At 47.0% G+C, this 13,938-nt stretch overlaps 1 protein-coding gene across 3 annotated transcripts in view; it reads left to right on the top strand.

The window, feature by feature from the left end:
• The window catches only part of arid1ab (AT-rich interactive domain 1Ab), a 54,725-nt gene extending 42,080 nt beyond the window's left edge, over positions 1 to 12,645 (top strand). For all 3 annotated transcript variants that reach the window (XM_073462927.1, XM_073462926.1, XM_073462925.1), the window contains 15 exons: positions 661 to 750; positions 1,087 to 1,257; positions 1,817 to 2,120; positions 2,705 to 2,850; positions 2,973 to 3,070; positions 3,161 to 3,370; positions 3,489 to 3,693; positions 5,587 to 5,719; positions 6,593 to 6,768; positions 6,857 to 6,986; positions 7,179 to 7,298; positions 7,494 to 7,590; positions 7,777 to 8,596; positions 9,061 to 9,191; positions 9,310 to 12,645. In XM_073462927.1, the coding sequence (XP_073319028.1) occupies positions 661 to 750; positions 1,087 to 1,257; positions 1,817 to 2,120; positions 2,705 to 2,850; positions 2,973 to 3,070; positions 3,161 to 3,370; positions 3,489 to 3,693; positions 5,587 to 5,719; positions 6,593 to 6,768; positions 6,857 to 6,986; positions 7,179 to 7,298; positions 7,494 to 7,590; positions 7,777 to 8,596; positions 9,061 to 9,191; positions 9,310 to 11,232 (4,754 nt within the window). In that variant the 3' untranslated portion in view covers positions 11,233 to 12,645. The remainder of the gene's footprint in view (positions 1 to 660; positions 751 to 1,086; positions 1,258 to 1,816; positions 2,121 to 2,704; positions 2,851 to 2,972; positions 3,071 to 3,160; positions 3,371 to 3,488; positions 3,694 to 5,586; positions 5,720 to 6,592; positions 6,769 to 6,856; positions 6,987 to 7,178; positions 7,299 to 7,493; positions 7,591 to 7,776; positions 8,597 to 9,060; positions 9,192 to 9,309) is intronic.
• The last annotated feature ends 1,293 nt before the right edge of the window (positions 12,646 to 13,938 follow it).

The following is a 13,938-nucleotide window of genomic DNA, read 5'->3' as shown; positions in this document are numbered from 1 at the left end:
TTTTGTCGTTGGAAAGATCTAAATCTAAAGCACTGTTGATGTGATTTTTGCTCATGTATGACAGAGTTTGGCAGATATTTGTTGCATGTTTTAAACAAGTTCACAGCTGTATCAAAACTACAATATGCAACTGAAATATATTCCCAAACACATTCTGTATTTCTTTACTGCATTATTTTGTTACATATAGTATTTTTTTATTTTTATAGTGTTATAGCAGTTAGGCCTGCTGAAAATAACTAACCAGGAAAATAACGTGAATACATTTTTCATACAGAGTTGGTGAGATGGTGTGTGAAACATCCTGTAACAATGAAAAAGATTTAGAGTTTTAATTCAACACTTGCTCACTCGCAGATACAAACAGACCACATTTGTAATTCATGAAGTGACTTGCCAGATGGGAACATTTCTTCCTAACATGATGCTAGTAAACCACCCAGACGCCGGAGAAAACAGCAGTTAGGATGCCACCTACAACTCTTAGTGGAGAGCAGTTTAACAGGCATCCAATAGGACGCTGTCATAGTGTTTCTATTTTTGAATTTGATTGGTCAGTTGATGGTCAATATTTTAAAAGTTGAACGACATGCAAAGACTGAAGATAACAAGATTTCTGAAGGTCTCAACCTTTCTGAGCCTTGTGTTGCTGTCCTGCAGGTAATCAGATGCCTCCCCGGCCACCCAGTGTCCAGTCGGACAGCATCATGCACTCTTCCATGAACCAGTCAGCCATGGGCCAGGACAGGGGTGAGTGTCGATACATAGAGTTTTGTGAAAAATACAGTAAGAAAAAAAATACTTAACTTCTCCTTAGCTCAGTGGCCAACAGTTAGAGAAAAGTGTGCCACCTTCTCAGCAGCTCTTAGGTGTGATTGTTTGCATTTGTATGCATTCCTTTCTCCTCTAAACGCTCCCCCAGGCTGTATCATTAAATTAGAATGTGCTTGTAATCTACTTGCCAGGTTGAATGAGAGTAACAGCAGAAAAAGACTCTTTACTGCTGTGTTTTTGTGCACATGCAGAGATTTCATATTTCGTGTTTTACAAATGAATTGTAATGACTTTTCCTCTCATCCTCTCCAGTGTACATGCGGAACCCTCAGATGCCCCCCTACGGGTCCCCTGGACAGCCTGGCTCCGCCTTATCTCCACGCCAGTCTTCAGGAGGCCAGATACATAGTGGGATGGGACCTTATCCCCAGAACAACTCCATGGGAAACTACGGGCCTCAGGGAGGGCAGTACGGTCCACAAGGTGAGGCCTCAGGGCAGAGGTGTAAGGCCCTCTACAGTGGTTAGTAAAGGAGAGAGGAGAGTACAGTGTTGAGTGGTGCTCTCTGCTCAGTCATATCACGCAGTTTTTTCCAATCCTAAAAATATTATGAATGAGTTTACAGTTGACGCCCTGCGACCATCACAGTTTCATAGATAGACCAGATTTTAAAAAAGACTTTGAAGTTTCCTCTCACTTCATATATTTATGAAATTCTATCACTTCACTTTGAAGTCTCAGATGGTTTCTGTGGGCTTTGAAGAAGTTCTGCTATGAGTCATAGCAGCGAGCAGCGAGGGCCAGATAAAGCCCGCTTCATCAGGCTGCTTGTCAGAACAGGCTGCGCGGAGGTAAATTTAGAGCTGGACTGCTGAAACTCTTTATCTCGGCAGGGACAGATGAGTAGAAGTCCTTCTGCAGATTTCTCTGTTTTAGCCCGAAACACAGTTTATAAACACAATTGGTTGGAATGAAACCCTATCAGATGTTTGGGTGTAGCAGGCTAGAAATGTAAGTTTCTGTCAATCTGTGACCCTTCCAGGTTACCCCAGGCAGCCTGGCTACACAGGGATGCCCAATGCCAACTACCCCCCCAGTGGTCCTGGCATGGGCGGCACCATGAACCCCATGCCTGGTCAGGGCAGCGGGGCTCCGTATGGAGCCATCCCGCCTGGCAGGATAGGCCCGGGGCAGATGGGTGCTCGGCCCTACGGTCCTGGGATGGCCTCAAACATGGCCGGCATGCCTCCTCAGGTGGCCTCTGGGATGTGTCCCCCTCCAGGCATGAACAGGAAGGACGGCGTCCCGGCCATGCACCACGGACCCACGAACTCCATACACAACAGGTGGGTGCTTCCAGCTGCTGACTGCATCACTGTCTCAATGACACATAAGAGAGCCGATGACGAGAGTCTGTTCGACTCATTGTATTACTCTTAAGCCTGAGTTTTTTTTGTTTTTTTCATCTTTTAGCTGAGTGTGTATGTGTGTGTGTCCTTCCTCATATGTGCTGGTTGTGTGACCATGAAAAATGATTGGTTCTTCCCACGTGCAAGCCGGTCTGTTGTGTGTTTTGGTGCCGGAGTGTGCTGCGGAGTAGATGGCAGTAGACCAAACACTTATCTCTGAGAGAAAAGGAAGAAGTGGAGAGAAATAGAGAGCAGGAGATGGTCTCTGACATCAGTGAATCACATCTCTCCCTGGCGTGGATGCCAGCTCAGCCTACTGAGAGGCACTCGTGGGCCTGGCTATTGCTAGAATCATATGACGTAAATTGATGTTTCCTACATAATAAGCTAAACCCAGTTAATGCAAGACAAGAAAAAAGCTTAGATTTGTTACAGGATCAAACAAAAGGCATGAAAAGGATGACTTTCAAATTAAAAACTTTTCCCAAGTGTTCTTTATTAACAAGCATTCTCTCCTCTAGGCCACCTGGCTACCCTAACATGTCCCAGGGCATGATGGGAACAGGCTCTCCATACGGCCCTGGCATGAACAGCATGCACGGTATGATGAACCAGGGAGGTCCAGGGCCGTACCCAATGGGAACAAATATGGCCAACAACACCCCTGGTGAGTAAAAGCTACACAGTCGCAGGAGAGTTGTGGGCCTGGATGTTTTGTCCATTAAAAGGTTGTTATAGAGTGGTTATGTTCTATTTTTCACCTTCGTCTTTTTACCACTGAACACCCAGGAATGGCTCCCAGTACGGAGTTTGGCATGGAGAAAATGGCCCCTGCACCGAAGATGAACAATAAAGTGGAGGGGACGCCCAAGCCTGAATCCAAAAAGGTAAGAATTCTAAATCCACACCACGAAATTATTGTTGCTCATTAGAGCTTTTTTTTCCTCAAACTCATGATTTTTTCCGTCATCCTGTAGAAGTCAAGCTCATCCACCATTACCAATGAGAAGATCACTCGTCTATACGAGCTCGGCCCAGAGCCAGAGAGGAAGATGTGGGTAGATCGATACCTGGCGTTTGCTGAAGAGAAGGCCATGGGCATGAACAACCTACCCGCAGTGGGACGCAAGCCTCTCGATCTCTTCAGACTCTACATTTCCGTCAAAGAGATCGGCGGCCTCACCCAGGTATGCCTGGATTCCACCTGAATTTGAATATCCAGCATTAAAACAGACAGCACTGTAATCCCTGTAAGGCTGTTGTGTGCTGCTCTCTGAGCCTCCTCCTTCATCTGTCGCCCACCAGGTGAACAAGAACAAGAAGTGGAGGGAGCTGGCCACCAACCTGAACGTGGGCACGTCGAGCAGCGCGGCCAGTTCGCTCAAGAAACAGTACATCCAGTGTTTGTACGCCTTCGAGTGCAAGATCGAGCGCGGCGAGGACCCGCCCCCGGACTTCTTCAACACGGACACCAAAAAGAACCAGCCCAAGATCCAGCCTCCCAGCCCAGGTGAGCACCCCATCGCCATGTCTGTAAATCACACTCGTATCCAATGAGTGAAAGCTTATTTCCTTTTAACTTTCTCCCTGAGGCACATTGTGGTTGCCATGCAATTCATCACATCCTCCTTGCTCTATTTGCCTCACATCATCTGCCCTATAAACCACCTTATTTTATTGTATCCTATTAATTGCACCGTTAAAAGCCGATCTCAGACCATCGTTTGTCATCTCCTGTACGAGGCTGCCATCCCCCATAAATCACTGCTATTTTGGCGTATATTGGAGGAGTTGTAAATGGCGACGGTGTAGCTATAAGTCACAGAAGTGCGGCGCATCCTCTGGACAGTTCCACGAAGACATCTCATGGGGGACTACTCCCTGGCATTTGCACAGGACATGACGAAAGACTTGTCCTTTCACACTTCCCTCCCGTTGGGTTATGCGCGAACAGCGATGCCACCAGAATGCCAAACCTTTCAATGAACTCTGAATGTTGGGGGGAAAAGTCAGTGTGTAAACTGGCAGTCAGTCAGAGGTTAAGGGGGATGCAGTGGGGTGGTCTCAGGACGACGTGTCGCCTGGAAGCTGTTTGTTTTGGAGGGCTTTAGCTGCCAGGGGCCAACCACACCAGGAGCGACCACGTGTTGCTTCAGTCTGGCCGAGACCCAGGCTGTCAGACACGGGGCACTGAGTCAGCGCCGGGGTGTTGTTACAGGAGACATCAGGGTGCTTGTCAGCTGGCATCAGCCCTCTAGTTAGTACGAAGGAAGAGATGGGAAGAGGGGGAGGGAGGGGGCGCGGGGCGGGAGGTGATTTGGCGATAGCGATGCCCCGTCAGTGGCGTGTCCTCGCTGCCTGGTGCCTGGCCCAGGGCTACAGAGGCAAGGCAACACTCCCTGGAGATTAGTGCTGAGCCAGAAATGATGAATGGGGGGAAGAGGCTTGAATGTGTGTGTATGTGTGTGCGTAAAAATCATGCACTTCTCTCTCTCTCTCTCTGACTCTGACTCTGTTTCTACCATGCTATTTTTTTTCTGTCCTCACGAGATCCTCCCCCTCCCCCCTCCCCTTTCCTCCCTTCATCTTTAGTAGAGGGAAATCCCTGCCCAGAGGGAGGAGGCGGGAGGGGGAGGACGAGGGGGTGGGGGAGTCGGCTAATGTGTGTGTATGTGTGTGAGAGTGAGAGAGGCGAGAGGGTGATGTGAGAAAATGTGAATAAATGTGACCTGCCAGTGACCCTGGTGTTGTGTGTGTGTGTATGTGTGTGTGTGTGCCAGTTTTAATGAATGGGAACCTGTGAGTCATCAGACTGGCGTGCTAATAGTGAGAAGTCCTGAGCTGAAGTTAAGGATGAGCGCTACTATGTCACACACACACACAACACAAACAATCACTCACTCACTCTCATGCACACACACACACACACACATCTTGCTGTCTGTACAGGTCAGGCAGTAATCTGTCAGAGTCAGGGTTTAGATCATTGTTTCCTGGTGACTCCGAGAGCCGGCGGTGGTTGAGGAGGAGGGTGATGGGAAGTGGGGGGGGTTGGCATGCTGTGATGAGCTGGAAGATTCAACATTTTCGCTGGCTGCGCACTCAAAAGCCAGTCAGCTTGACACAAACTGTGTTCCTCTGTGCAGCGCTCAGGAATTTCTTAATGGGATTTAGGATTGCCAAAAGCAGCATGTGTTCCTAAAAGCCCCCAGCAGTGCTCAGCCTATCCACAAGACTACCCCGCTTCACTATCAGCTATCGACTCTCGCCTTTATTCCTGGAGTGAAGAGAGGAGGAGGGGATGTGCTTTGAATTCTCTAGAATAAAATAAAAATGCGTTTTACAAACCCGAGGACTTTCTTGTCGTTTCTCAGTACTCAGTGTGTGTATCTTTGTTTTGCAGCTGGTTCTGGATCCCTGCAAGGACCCCAGACGCCTCAGTCCACCAGTAGTTCGATGGCAGAGGGGGGAGACCTGAAGCCCCCCACCCCAGCCTCCACCCCTCACACGCAAATGCCTCCAATGCCCGGCGTCAGGTACAAGTTAGAAGCCACAATATCATGTTTCTGTGATGTTAACAATATCAGGAGTCTTGACAGTGAAATGAAACTGATCCCTGTGGAGAAATTGGATCAGGAAATGGAAATGGAATACAACAAACAGGAAAATATGTTAAGATTATGTAATGGTAGATGATGTTAAGATAAACACACAGCCAACCAGCTTGTTACTGAGTGTGAAAGAGGAGTATTATAATGATAAAAGTATTAAAAAAAAATTGTTTAAACAATGTATTTGGGGTTTGGAAAATGACACTACTACTACTAACTAATTATATATAATGTAAAGAATAGTACTAGATCTACAACAATTAATCGATTAGTCATTAACGAATAAATTAATTGAGTTAATTAATTTAATTGATTAAATACGTTATGTCAAAAAGCGTCAAAATTCTAGTGTGTTGACGTGAATATTTTATGGTGTCTTTACTCCTCTCTGACTGAAAACTGAATGTCTTTGGGTTGTGGACAAAACAAGTAATTTGACAACGTCATCCTGGGAACTGACATTTCTTTTCGTATTTTCTGACATTTAGTAGACCAAACAACTAAGTGATTAATCGAGAAAACAATCGACAGATTAATCAACAATGAAAATAATCGTTACTTGCAGCCCTGAACAATATCAAGAATGCCACCCAAAAACTGCAAAATAAATAAAGTAGATGCATTCATTGCACACGATCTCCTATTTTGGAGATCAGTTTGTAGAGGCAGGACAAGAAGAATTACAAACCATTTAATTGTCCTGAATAAATTGGAAACTTAAAATATAATGTATTGAAAATAATATCTGTGAACCAAATAGTTTTCTTTTTCACAAAGAAGCCTCTTGTGGTCCTATAGGAGTAGCGTTAATCTGCAGGACCCCTTTGCCGATGGCGGCGACCCAGCGTTTTCCAGAAGGAACGCTATGACTCCTAACTCACAGGGCTACCAGCCTGGCATGGGTGGCCCAGAGATGATGGGCCGAATGGGTCCCTACGAGTCCAACAAAGACCCCTTCGGTGGCATGAGGAAAGGTAAGCAACAGCCAAACCAGCCAATCAGATGCTGTAGGAGTTCAATTAGAGCTGAAACTAACAATGACCTGTGTTTTTCTGTTTGAAGCTGGAGAGCAGTTCATGCAACCAGGCCCCAACAGTGGAATGGGAGAACAGTATAACAGAGGCCCTCCAGGCCCTATGGGCAACATGCAGATGGGCCAGAGGCAACAGTACCCTTACGGATATGACCGAAGGTAAACATACTGCATTAATCTCCAAGTGGTCAGCATGTTGTTCTACTTATATATTTATATGTATCTGTAAATCATGCATAAAAGTGTTACAAACTGCTTTACAATAATGAGATCAGGCCTGTACTAGTCAAATGTCCACCTCAATATCCATTTAAGTCAAATCAAACTGACGAGTGTTTGTTGGCTTTACAGACAGGAGCCAGGCATGGGACCTGATGGCACCATGGGACCAGGAGCTCCTCAGCCAAACATGATGCCTTCTGGAGCCGACACAGGGATGTACTCGCCCAGCCGCCCTCCACCACAGCAACGGTCAGTACCATTCACAGCAAAGATTGGTCTGTATGAAGGGTGAAATAGAGATGTTGTTGTTTTTAAGGCCAGTGTGATAATTTTAGAAAACAATAGGATTTTCAGCGTTGGAGTTTCTTACTACAACTGTTTGTGTATTTACTGTAAAGAAGAAATGTGAAATGTAGTGGTGTGAACTTTTGTTATTGTTTCCAGGCATGACTCCTATACCAATCAGTTCCCTGGCCAAGGAGCTCCCCCTGGTGGCCCTTACCCAAATCAACAGCCAGGAATGTATCCACAGCAGCAACCGGTAAGAACATTTTGTTCGGTGTTTGCCCTGCTCATACTGCAAATTGATTTCTTTCTTTTTAACGTTCCCATAATTAAAGATAGATTTTTAGCATATATCTATTAACAGTAAACTTTCCTATCTGTGCTGGGATCTGTTGAACAGAAGCAATTGTTAAGTATAACGCTGAAACTTGTCTTCTGACAGAACTACAAGCGTCCTGTAGATGGAGGGTATGGTCCTCCAGCCAAGCGCCATGAGGGAGAAATGTACAACGTACCCTACACTGGTCAGCAGCAGCCAGGACCCCAGTCCTCAGGACCCCAGGGCCAACAGGATATGTATAACCAGTATAATGCGTACCCTGGAGGGGAACGCAGACCACCAGGCCCACAGAACCAGTTCCCTTTCCCCTTTGGCCGGGACCGAGGACCGTCATCTGCAGGCCCCAATTCCCAGTCCCCAATGCCTCCCCAGATGATGGCGACACCCATGCCTTCAGGTCCTGATGGCCCCCAGGGCCCAATGTGGCAGGGTCGCAATGAGATGGGCTACCCCAACTATCCCAACCGACAGGGGCCTCCTGTACCCGGCCAGGGCCCCAGCTACCACGGCATGAACCGCTCGGAGGAGATGATGCCGTCAGACCAACGCATGAACCATGAGGGTCAGTGGCCTAGCCACGTCAACCAGCGACAGCCACCATTTGGCCCCGGTGGTTCCGGACCTCCCATGACCAGACCCCTGCCATCCACCTACCAGACTTCCCAGAACCACATTCCTCAGGTGTCAAGCCCAGCACCCATGCCCCGGCCCATGGAAAGCAGGACGTCACCCAGCAAGTCGCCCTATATGCATCCGGGCATTAAGGTGCAGAAAGCTGGACCCCCGGTACCCGCCTCACATATTGGCCAGGCCCCTGTGCAGCAACCCATGATCAGGCGAGATGTGGCCTTCCCTCCTGGCTCTGTGGAGGCCTCGCAACCCCACCTGAAGCCCCGCAGGCGACTCACCATGAAGGACATTGGTACAGAACTTTTATTTCATTCCTTGCTCTGTATTTTCAAAAGACATGCATATACAGTGAACAAAGTGCAGTTAAGACTAAAATAAAAGGCTGTATGAGAAGACATTTAAGACAAAGTTACTGAATCAAAAACTGCTCATTGAGAACGGACATAGACTGGAGTCTAAAGTGCTCTGTTTGACCTTTTCTCTAAATGAGTGGCCCCAGTACTAATCACCACCAAATATCTAATTAATGACCACCCGCCTGCCTGACCTGAATTTGCCATTTGATACCTCTGGCTGTGCTGTGGGCAATTTAATTGTGTAACAGATAAAAGCTGCTTGTAATAGGTGACATAAGTAATAAGGAGTTACATTAATACCAATCCTGATGGTACAGATGGACTAACACCTGTCATTCACAGTGGTTATAACTGATCATACTCAGGTTTGCTCATATTCTGTCTGTTCTTGTCTTTTCAGGCACTCCTGAGGCTTGGAGAGTGATGATGTCACTAAAGTCAGGCTTACTAGCTGAAAGCACCTGGGCCTTGGACACCATTAACATTTTACTGTATGATGACAATAGCATTTCTACTTTCAACTTGTGCCAGGTAAGCTACATCTGTTCAACTTACATTAACACAATAATCTGACATATCTTGTCACACATGTATTCATGAGTTGTTTATTGGATTGTTTTGGTGACTTTCTTCTTCTTCTCTTTCTCAGCTGCCTGGATTCTTGGAGCTGGTGGTGGAGTACTTCCGGCGCTGCCTCATCGAGATCTTTGGCATCTTAAAGGAGTACGAAGTAGGAGACCCCGGCCAGCGCACCCTCATAGACCCCAACGCTGCTGAGGACTCTGATGATGACATGCCCATGCCTGAAGGCGAGGACATGGACTTGGACGAAGACGACGAAGAGGATGAGGAAGTGGAGGAAACAAAGGCCAATCCTGACACCTCCTTGCTGGTCCAGGTGAAACAGGAGGATGAGAGCTCACAGAAACACAAGTCTTCAGAGGATGAGGAAGAGGAGAAGGAAAGGGAGTCTTCTATCAAGGAACCCAATACCTCTACCTCAGGGTCCTCCCAGGACCCCAACCTCCACATGGAGAAGCCCAAGCAGGCTAGCAAGTTTGATAAACTCCCCATCAAGGTGGTGAGGAAGAAGAACCCCTTCCTGTTGAACCACTCGTCCAAGCTTGGGCAGCGGCAAAGCTTTGACAGCGGCCTGATACACTGGAGCATTGGTGGTGGTGACACTACCGAACACATCCAGACCCACTTTGAGAGCCGGATGGACCTTCTGAAGCAGCGGAAACGCACGGCAACAGCCACTGAGAGCCGCAAGAAGGTCCAGGCGACTGAGACTGTGATGGATAACCCGGAGAAAGCCAAGTCCAATGGGGAGGACAAGCCTCGGCAGCAGCAACCCCAGTCTTCTGAACCGCAGAAGTCTCCAGCGGAGAAGACCCCTCCTCCTCTTCCCATTGGTGCACCGGTCACTGCCACCATCGATGATGTACTATCTGCCCGCCCAGGGTCGGTCACGGAGGAAGCGGTTCGTGGAGGTGCTGAAGAGCAGAAAGAGAATGGCAAATACCTCTTCAGCATCAACCCTGACCTCCAGAGCCGACGCAACATCAAGATCCTGGAGGACGAGCCTCACAGCAAGGACGAAACGCCGCTCAGCACCCTGTCATACTGGCAGGACTCGTTAGCTCGGCGCTGCATCTGCGTGTCCAACATTGTGCGAAGCCTCTCCTTCATTCCCGGAAATGACCAGGAGATGTCGAAACACCCAGGGCTCCTGCTGCTGTTGGGCCGCCTGGTGCTGCTCCACCACAGGCACCCCGAACGCAAACAGGCGCCCGTCACCTACGAGAAGGAAGAGGAGGAGGATGAAGGCGTGAGCTGCGAGAGAGATGAGTGGTGGTGGGATTGCCTCGAAGTGTTAAGGGAGAACTGCCTGGTCACTCTGGCGAACATCTCAGGCCAGCTGGACCTTTCTATCTACCCAGAGAGTATATGCCTGCCGCTGCTGGATGGCCTGCTCCACTGGGCCGTCTGCCCCTCAGCAGAGGCCCTGGACCCCTTCCCCACGCTGGGGCCCCACGGCTCACTTTCCCCCCAGAGACTGGTCCTCGAGACCCTCAGCAAGCTCAGCATCCAGGACAACAACGTCGACCTCATTCTGGCAACGCCACCGTTCAGCCGCTTGGAGAAGCTGTACGGCTCACTGGTGCGTCTGGTTGGTGAACGCAAGGTGGCCGTTTGTCGGGAAATGGCGGTCGTCCTGTTGGCTAACTTGGCCCAGGGTGACAGCCTAGCAGCGAGGTCTATCGCTGTGCAGAAAGGCAGCGTGGGTAACCTGCTGGGCTTCCTGGAGGACAGCCTAGCTGCCACACAGTACCAGCAGAGCCAGAGCTCTCTGCTACAAATGCAGGGCGCACCTCAGTTTGAGCCCACCAGTGTGGACATGATGCGGCGGGCAGCCCGGGCCCTGCACGCCCTGGCTAAGGTGGAGGAAAACCACTCGGAGTTCACTTTGTACGAGTCGCGGCTACTGGACATCTCAGTGTCTCCACTTATGAACTCTCTGGTGTCCCAAGTGATCTGTGACGTACTGTTTCTGATTGGCCAGTCATGACAGCCGTGGGGAGGTTTCAGCTCTGCCTCTTTCCGTTCCCAGTCACCCCACCCCCCCTTTTTTTTGTATGTGTGTGTGTCTGTTGCGTGTGAGTGAAAAGAGCAAAACTGACTGTCCTTTTTTTTTTTAATTTATGCAAAATCACCTCGGATTCCACTGTCTTTCTACCCCTGCTTCTCACTAAAGGAAGGAATATCATGAAGTAGCTGTGGATTTTAAACGTCTGAAATGGAAAGATACTGACAAACAAGAGCAGATTGGGACCCAGGCAAAGGACAGAGTGCGCTGCCCTGCGGAAAGGACTTGTTTTTTAATGAAAAGAAAAAATCTCCAGAAAAAAGAAGAAACTGTAACCAAAGTTGCTGTCTCGTTTACAGTGAGTTTGGGGGATACGTGTGCTCGCTTTCTCCCTCGGGGGGTCGGCAGGGGGAAGAGGGCACGGACTAAACAATATTATGGTTCATGTTTGGAGGCTTCATAGACTCACGGACTGTGGTGTGGTATAATTGCTGTAACTTTGGATGCTATATACTCAGCCCCACAGGAACCACATTATTGGCTGTGAACAGACATCTGTCATGGGAGGCCTGTGCAGTAGATTGTAGGACTTTTTTCTGTACTGTACACCTTAAAAACTGTAAACATACTGTAATAATACTGTTTCACACTGAGATACGCTGGCTTGGCAGCAAACTGTAGTTTTTAAAAACAGTTTTAGTTAATGTCGAGAGAGAAAACGGCTTTCCCCCCAAAGTATGGTGAACCTACAACACCCCGACCTCTTCTCTTTGTCCCTTGATTGTATGACTTGACCCTTATATTAAAAAGTCACCTCTTTAGGACTGGTCCTCAACTCTAGATGCAGTCCAAGCTGCAGTGTATATATGATGTTGTACATTACACTTCTCTCTCTTTCTCAACTTCTGTTGCTCTTCACCATTTTTAATCTTTGACGATTACAAGTTTCCCTGCATCAAGTACGCCATGTGATTACTTGACGCCCACCCTCTCCGTTACTTAGGCGCCTCACCCTGCTCGTATCGCGCTCCAGGGGGTGTTTAGCTGCTGTCCAATGCCACCCCCCCTCCCCCCAACAAACACAACTTCAAGTTTCAGTTTGTCTCCGGTCTGGGTGTAGAGAGTATAACAAAAATCATGTCTGCGGTTCCATTTGAGCTCCTTCATAAATGACAAACTAGACCTTGATGAAGAAACCATTTTAATTTTGTTTATTTTGTTTATTTTTTTTCCAGTGATGCGGATTCTGCATATTTGTATTTCAGATGATGTAGCTAAAAACTTGATGTAAATTCCTCTTTTTTCCTTTTTTTGGCTTAATGAATATCATTTATTCAGTATGAAATCTTTATACTATATGTTCCACGTGTTAAGAATAAATGTACATTAAATCTTCGTAAGACGTTTGCTGTGGATTTATTTATTATTCCCCTCACACAGCGTTGAGGCAGCAGTTAATAAAGTCCTGAATTTTTTAGCAGGCTCGCACCTCACCTGCACAGAGACGATTCATTACGTCTAAAGCAGTGTACAGCGTGTTCTGCTGATGCTTTTGATATTTGCACATGGATGCAGAGACACAACACACAGCCAGCTCTGTGGAGTACGCTGCTTATCAAATGCGCAGCCATGTTTTCCATCCGTGCATTGATTGACATCTCACCCAGATGTTGCACGGCTGCCCTTGTCCCCGGATCACACATGCTGGTATTTACATATATATTTACATTAGTGGGGGATTGTGAACAGGCTCTCTGCGTGATGCATACAGATAACCTCAGGAGGGTGAAAAACATTTCCCTCCAGAATATTGTCTCGAGATTTTTTCGAGAGAAGCTGCATTTTAAGCTGTGCGACTTTAAATAAACCCAACATTACCGAGGCAGCCAGTAAAACAAAAAGTCTGACATGCTTACAGTGATCTAATGTTAATTTAGGAGACACAAAGTTAAAAGAACAAAAAACATTTTAATTTTAACCCAATAGACAACATTTTAAAGTTTTGAAATATTTATTTCAATTCTAGTCCTCAATGGCGAGACAAAATAGCATCTGTAAAAACAGAACACAGTCAGCATGAGCTAAATGTGGCAACAACTACACTTTCAAAGGCCGCTGCTATCTCTTGAAGTGGTTTTTCCGTCGTTAAGCTTTATTTATTCAGGAAGTCTCATTGAGATCAAGATCTCTTACACAATAGAGACATGAAAGAAAAGTAATCCAAAGTGAAGTCCTCACTTCCTTTAGACAACACTGACTTTGTAAAATACACCGAGGCACATGAATCTGCAGAAATAAACCTGTGTGCACTGCTGAGATTGCCAGTCTGTTCATGAACAGATACGGTTTACAGATTATAACTAATCAAGGAGAACAATAACCGATTTATGAACCGATACTCATCTGCAGTAAAAAATGAAGCTCATAGTGTCAAAATATTGAATAACCAATGATGAAATGTAACTACAGTTTACTCAAGTACTGCACTTGAGTACAATTTTGAGGTACTTTGAGTATTTCCATGTTCTTCTTCATACTACTACTCCACTACATTTATTTGATAACTTTTGTTACTAGTTACTTTTATTCAGATCATTCAGGGTTGATAGGCTGTTACCAATGACGTGTAACCAATCAAAGCAGTGCTTTTTCAAATTAATTTATTTTATCAGCAACCTGCCAAATAAT

The sequence above is a fragment of the Pagrus major genome, chromosome 3 (genome assembly GCF_040436345.1).
Source record: "Pagrus major chromosome 3, Pma_NU_1.0".
NCBI classification, from domain to species: domain Eukaryota; kingdom Metazoa; phylum Chordata; class Actinopteri; order Spariformes; family Sparidae; genus Pagrus; species Pagrus major.
Note: the sequence above shows the minus strand (reverse complement) of the source record. Positions and strands in the feature narration are given on the sequence as shown.